Here is a 7,302-nt window from a genome sequence, read left to right as displayed (position 1 = left end):
TTCACCCTTCTTTCGGACGACGCAGAGCAGAGCGGGGAATGGCCAGTTCCGGCAGTCGGCGGGCGAAGATGGTGGTGCGACCTTGCAGTGGCCAGCTGCACTTGGGCCTAGCCTGGGCCCAGCCAGTGACGACCCCCTCTCCTGCGCGGCGGTCGGTGAGCGCGATGGAGAGGGCGGAAGGCGGCCGCCGGCGCTCGTATGCAGTGGAGATGGAGGAGGGCGCGGGGGAGGCAGAGAGTGGGCGCCAGTGAGCGGCGTGGAGAGGAGCGGGAATGGGACGCATAGGAAGCGCTGGCTTGGCGGTCGGTGCGGGCATCGCGGCTGCGGCGACAAGAAGAAACTACGCAATGAGGCAAGGAGAAAGTTATTTATTTTTAGATTTTTTTAGAAACACACACCTTCCTTTATTCAACTATTCAAGAATAGAATTGCGAACACCATCTGGTGGTGACAAAAACCATACATGTCTACCAGTGCTACCGTATAAGGAGCTTCTAGCGAGTCTATGCGCATCACCATTGGTTCTGCGATTTTCTTGAACAAACTCCACAGATTCAAACAACTGTCCTCCTGATCTGATCTCTCGAACAATCTGGCTATAGGTGCCCATGGATCCTCCTTTGATATTCCTTATGACGTTGGCACAATCACTTGCAAAACGGAGCTTCTGGACATGAATATCTTTAGCTAGAGCCAGACCTTCTCTACAGGCGAGAGCTTCAGCTATTTCTGCATCTGTTATCCCTTCCAGTACCACTACTGATGCTCCCAGAAAAACTCCAGCACTATCACGAGCTATAGCAGCCACTACCGTAATATTTGAATTCTTGGAGAGAGCTGCATCAACATTTATCTCGGTGAATCCAGTCAGAGGGGGAGTCCAAACTGGTGCCATCGTATGAACAGCCTGCTTCTACATCAAGTTTGGTTTTGTCTGCTCTAGTTCAGCTATATATTTATCAACAAAACAATGTATGGACAGTGGACTTTGGAATATATTCTCTTGTATCGCTTTTCGGCGTGCATGCCAAATTGCCCACAGCGTGACCACAACTCGAATAAGATCATCATGCGGCAGCGTATCCATTACCTCCTCTAGCCATCCTTGGGCATCTAGATGCTGCTCTGGCTTAGGAATCCTATGACATCTCCTCGTTCCAGTGCCCAAACACATCTAGTAGCCATGTGGTATTCCAACAAAGAAGGAGTGCCTCCACGAATCCTCGCACCACAGATCGCGCAACAGCTTATAGGGGGCATGTTTTTGTGGTGCCGAACATCACCTGTCGGTATCGACTGGTGGGCTAGCCGCCACAAGAACATGCGCACCTTTGATGGTACCTATACTTTCCATAAATTTGTCCATTCCTTCTTAACTGCTGCTGTGTTCGATCTCCCGGGTATCTGTTGTGTCCATGGCTCTGTCACCTCCTGTCTATGAATTAACATCCTATAGGCAGATCTGACTGAGAAAACGCCTGTCTGTTCATAATGCCAAGCCTAGAAATCCACTGTCCCATCAGTGCTGAGAGGGATGTTCGCAATAACATCTATATCCATCGGTGTAAAATATTGTTGCAGCTTCTGACGGTCCCAACTTGTCGAGGTCGGGTCGATGAGCTGACTGACTACCTGTGGCGGATTGTCCCCAATGCAGCACAAAGGTTTCAATAGTCCGTCTCTTGGCAGCCAGTTCATATCCCAAATTTTTGTACCTTCACCTGTTCCAATCCTACGGATGATACCTTGTTTAAGGACTTCTTTTCCATCAACAATGGCTCGCCATACACGCGATGGTGCAGCTCCCACTTCTGCCTCTAGGAACTCCCCATGAGGGAAATAGACAGCCTTTAGGATGCGTGCACTAAGCGTGCTCGGCTCTTGCATAATTCGCCAAGCCTGTCGAGCTAGGAGTGCAAGATTAAACATCTCAAAATCTCTAAAGCCCAGCCCTCCTGCATACTTTGGCTTTGTCATATCATCCCATGCTACCCAGCATGTTTTGCGCTCCCCTTCTTTGCTCCCCCACAAAAACCAGCGGATTAGGCTGTTAAGATGCTCACAAAGTCCACGTGGGAGCTTGAAGCACGACATCGAGTAGGTTGGAAGAGCTTGAGCTACAGCTTTAATGAGTACTTCCTTCCCTCCCGCCGATAACAAATGTTCCATCCACCCTTGCACTCTTGACCATAACCGGTCTTTAAGATACTTGAATGCTCCATTGGATGAACAACCGACATCAGTGGCATGCCCAGATACTTCTCACTCAGAGCCTCATTTTCCACTGCAAGTACGTTTTTAATATCTTCCTTCAAACTGCCAGGACACCCTTTAGCAAAATGTATCGATGACTTATCCATATAATCTGCTGCCTAGATGCCCGACAGTAAGCCTGTAACAACTTTTTAACCTCAACCGCACTCTCCCTATTCGCTTTGAAAAACAGCAGGCTGTCATCCGCAAAGAGTAAGTGACTCACCATTGGTGCTGATGAGGCCACTTTTATGCCATTGAGCTGCGAAGACTGAACTCTAGAGTTTAAGAGGCACAAAGGCCCTCTGCTGCTAACAAAAAGAGATAGGGTGAGATTGGGTCTCCCTGACGAATACCTCGCGAGGGTTTGAAGTTCTCTGTCCGCTCACCATTGAATAACACTGAGAAGGAAACCGTGGTCACCAAACTCATAATTGTCTGAACCCAAAGCCGATGGAAAACAAGTTTAATCATGATCAACTCAAGATATTCCCACTCCACCCTGTCATAGGATTTCCGCATGTCCCCCATCTCCTTGCAAAGATTGAGGAAGAGGCTAGACTATAGAGTAGTGCGGGAGTCAAGCAGCTTAGAGAAATTTTTCTTCTGCCTTAGACTGTTTGCCTCTTTTGCTTAGAGGGCCTAAACCCCTCATTTAGATCTTTGTTGTATTGACTTATTTTTCTTTTGTTCTTTGGTACTTTTCTCTTCTCTATTAATATGTCAGTGATTTAAAAAAAAAACTGTAAAAACCTACGTCCCTAGCTCTAGATAATAAGATCATAAACATAAAAATCATAGAAACGTATGCTCTACTTGAAGATTCTGTTAATCAAATCCTAGCTCTAGATATAATCAAATCCCTTAATGAAAGATTCTGTTATACATGAAGACCTGTCTGGGCAGCATGGAGGAGCCAACTGCCGAACTTGAACTTCTTGGGCTATGTTTTCGTCAGTATGACGCATCCACCGTGTCACAGCATGTGCTCTCATATCTTCTGAATGACGCTCTTTATAGAGATATGAAAATGAAAAAAGAAAGACAAAATAAAATAAGATCATGAAGACATAAATAAAATTGTAAAGTACAATATCATATTCTAACAACTGTGGTCAATTGGCTTAAACACAATAGGTTCCAGGTTCCCTATAATCAAATATTCAGATCGCGATGCATCCAGCATTACCAAACACCAAATCGATGTCGTCCAGAAAGAGAGCTGCAATGGACTGAAGGGCGAGGTTCCATAAACCATATTCAGATCCACATCTTTGGGTCAAGCGCTAATGAGATTGAACTATTCATGTGGGCGAGAGTCCCACAGGCTAGGCATAACAACGCAATTATCAAGGACGCGCTCTACCACTGAGCTAATAGCCTGTCACACGGATCTCTCAAAGGGAGGTCTACTACACCAAAAAAGAGAAAAACTTCACTCCTTTTTCTTTTCACATTCGACAATGATACGGTGAGAGCGTCTGTCCGTCCGGACGAGCTCATCTGGGCCTGCGAGACCAGCCCGGCTTGCTCCTTCTCACCGACCATCTAAAAATAAATGGGCCGGCCAGTTGTGCTTGTCTGATCCATTTTTTCCGGAGCTAGGCGATGGCGATGCTGAAGGCGATCGCGGTCCAGCAACCAGCCTAAGTCACCGCACCGGTGATCCTAGGCTTGCTCCACCGGCGACCACTCCGGTCATGGCGTCCACGCCCCGCCCTCGACTTCCCGTCATTGGCGGTCACCGCAAATCGTAGGTTAGCCGTTCCGGCGCCTACGACCACAAATCGTAGTCTAAGCGCCGCTTAGGTTGAGAGCGACTCCGTCGACGCACCTGCGACGGAGGATTTCGACGCCGAAACCTCACCGACATCCCTCGACCTGCTCCTACTTGGGCTAGTTTTGAGGTCGTAGGGATTGGCGGTGGTGTGATCATGGCGGGAGAAGCAAGCAAGGATAAAACAAGGATGAGCGATGTTGACGTTGATGAACTGCTGCGGAAATTGAAGTTAAGTGATTCAGAGAAGGAAGGGGTGTTTTTGGCCAAGGAGGATAGGGAGAATTTGCCGAATGTCAAGTGGATGGCGTCAGCCAAGCTTCTGACGGCAAAAGCTTTCAGCGAGGCTTCATTGATGTCCACTATGAGATCGGCTTGGAACACAGCTCGTGATGTCTCTTTCCGGCCGATTGGTAAAAATTTGTATGTTGTCCAAGCCTTCTGTCTTGGAGATTGGAAACGAATTATGGAGGAAGGGCCGTGGATTTTTCGGGGATGTGCTCTGAATTTGATGGAGCTACTGCCACCCCGACGGTTGTGCCTCATGAGGTTATAGCATGGGCTCAAATCCATAAGCCTTCTGTCATGTAACGAAGGAGCTAAAATACCTAAGTGATCGAGAAACTGGAGAGGATGCGTTCTGAACCAGCCCGGACAAGCCCTTCACATGAAGAGATTAAGACAGTTGAGAGAACTGTGGAATTGAATCATAGGGAGGAGATAATGTGGCAGCAGCGATCCAGAGTATTGTGGTTGACATCTGGGGATAAAAATACAAAAAAAAAAAAATTCATATTCGGGCAAGTCAACGGAAAAAGAAGAATAAAATTGTTAGATTACAGAGAGCGAATTGAGCACTTGATTTCTTCGTCAAGCCAATTGGATTTGCGTCTATTACTCTTGGGGCTTTGCTCTTAGCCGGCTAGGCGTTGCCCAAGAGCTTCCATCTTGTGGAAGAGCCTTAGAAAGTTTGTATTACCCTCAATTTCTTAGTGGAAAGCTCAAGCGACCTTTATGGTTTCTTTGAGAGAGGCAAGGAGATGAAAGAGACTCCGACCTTTGTGGTCACCTCAACAACGAGGACGTAGGAACTCCTTTGTGGGGTTGCTGAACTTCGAGATAAATCCTTGTATCCCACGTGCTTGTTGTTGTTGTGATTTGCTCTATATTACTTGTATTTGTTTGTCTCTTTCTCTCTCTAGCTTCTTATTAGGGTTTGGACATGATCTATGATTTGGAGGCATTTTGGCGTCAAAGGAGTGACCCGACATCTTCATCTAACCACTAGGAAGTAGGGTTGTAAGATTATTTATCCGTAAAGTTAAATTTGGCACTGCTTTTGTAGTTCACGTAGGCGTTGGGACTTTTGACAGTTTATGCCGGAACTTCTGAGAACGTCGGAAGTTCTGACCCAAACTGTCGGGACTTCCAACAGTGGCTGACAAATTTGAACTTAGCATTTATAGTAAATTTTTAGATACATCTATTCACCCCCTCTAGGCATTGTTAGATCCTTTAAATTAGTATCAAAGCAAGGCTTCTTTTAGCGCTTCACCGTGTGAGAAGAAACAATGTCGGACATCGAAAAGATGCAAGCCTATGCCACCGAGATGGCCGAGCAAATTGCAAAAGAGTTGATGAGCAAGCAAAGTTTTTCCAAGATGAAATGAAGAAGATGAGATGAGCAAGATGAAGGAAGAGTTGAGCAAGAAGGTTGAAGATGCTATAAGTGGCAAGAATGATGCAACCAAAGACAATGCAAGTGATGTTGGAGCAGGAAATGAGAATGCACATGGAAAGGGAGTTTACTCTAGTATTGGTTTTGACTATGGACAACTCATGAAAGGTCCCTCCATGCATTTCCCTACCGTCAACCATGGCAAACCACCTCACTTTGATGGAATAACATACATCGATTGGGCCTACAAGATGAAGATGCATCTTATTTCCGCAAGACTTTGGGAAGTTGTGGAAGTTGGTGTGATGATTCCTACCGATGAAGATAGAGAGATAATTCTAGAAGAAGCTTTCAACCTCCACCAAAATGCACAAGCCGTATCCTTGCTTGTTATGATTTTGACTTCGGATGAGTTTGCCAAAGTAAATGGAATGGAAAGTGCAAAGCAGGTTTGGGATACTTTGAGAGTATCTTTTGAAGGAGATAAGAGTGTGAGGAAAGGCAACATTGAGCTACTTCATGGTGAATTGGAAAGGTTCGTGTTCTTGCAAGGTGAAACAACTCAAGCAATATTTGATAGGCTCATGGCATTGGTCAACCACATAAGAGCTCTTGGTAGCAATGAATGGGATGATAACAAGGTTGCTAGAAAGATGTTGAGAACCTATAGAGCAAAGAATAACATGCTAGCATCCATAATTATGGAAAGGCCTGGTTATGATGAGATGACACCCCCAAGAACTCCTCTCAAAGCTCAAGCATTATGAGTGTCTAGACGAAGATGCAATCAATGCTCATAATTAAAATCCTAGTGCAATGGGATATAACAAGAGTGCAGCCCTAAAAGCAACTCAACAACATGAAGTTCAAGGTTCAAGTCAAGAGAAGAAGAAAGTGAAGGATGATTCCTCAAGTAAAGAAGAAGATTCCGATAAAGAGGTTGCATTTGTGATTAGAAATTATAGAAAATTCATTAAGAAGAAGAGCAACTGTAAGACTTATGGCGATGGAAAGAAGAGGTACAAGAAGAGGTTTTGCTATGGGTGTGGTAAGACCGGTCACTTCATAGACGATTGTCCAAAAGAGAAGAAGAACAAATACAACAAGGATGAAGATAAGAAGAACAAAGGCAAGAAGAAAGGTGAAGCTCATCTTGATGAAGAGTGGGAGTCAAATGATAGTGACTCAAGTAATGATGAGAAGAAGAAGAAAGGAGCCACAACATTGCCATCCACCACTCGTCATCACCAACCATGATCTTCCTCGACTCAACTTCACCACCAAAACTCTTCTCCAACCTATCTTTATCACCGAGGCTCTTCTCCATCCTCATCGACAATGAATATTACACTCCAACTTGCCTCATGGCTAAGGGGGAGAAGGTACATGACTCACTAGATCCTTCTAGTGATGAGTATGATAGTTGTGATAAGAATATAGAAGAAATTAAAGCAACCATGATAAAGAAATTTGGTAAAAAGGCCTTCACTAAAATAAAAACGCTAATAAAGAAATTAGAGAAGAGGGATAGATGCTTGGAGATGAAAGGAGAAATAATCACTCAAGAGAGAAAGAAAAACCTTGCACTTAGAGC

The 7,302-nt window shown here is 45.2% G+C and overlaps 2 protein-coding genes across 2 annotated transcripts; one reads left to right on the top strand and one right to left on the bottom strand.

The window, feature by feature from the left end:
* Positions 1–412: 412 nt before the first annotated feature.
* On the bottom strand, positions 413–895 carry LOC136454513 (uncharacterized). Its single transcript, XM_066454908.1, has one exon. The coding sequence runs from the start codon at positions 893–895 to the stop codon at positions 413–415; it is 483 nt and encodes a 160-aa protein (XP_066311005.1).
* Positions 896–6,524: 5,629 nt separating this feature from the next.
* Positions 6,525–6,965, top strand: LOC136454512 (uncharacterized). Its single transcript, XM_066454907.1, has one exon. It carries the CDS (start codon positions 6,525–6,527, stop codon positions 6,963–6,965), a length of 441 nt encoding a protein of 146 aa, XP_066311004.1.
* The last annotated feature ends 337 nt before the right edge of the window (positions 6,966–7,302 follow it).

Source organism: Miscanthus floridulus, chromosome 5, assembly GCF_019320115.1.
Source record: "Miscanthus floridulus cultivar M001 chromosome 5, ASM1932011v1, whole genome shotgun sequence".
NCBI classification, from domain to species: domain Eukaryota; kingdom Viridiplantae; phylum Streptophyta; class Magnoliopsida; order Poales; family Poaceae; genus Miscanthus; species Miscanthus floridulus.
The sequence above is the reverse complement of the archived record's forward strand: the minus strand, read 5'-3'. Positions and strand labels throughout refer to the sequence as shown.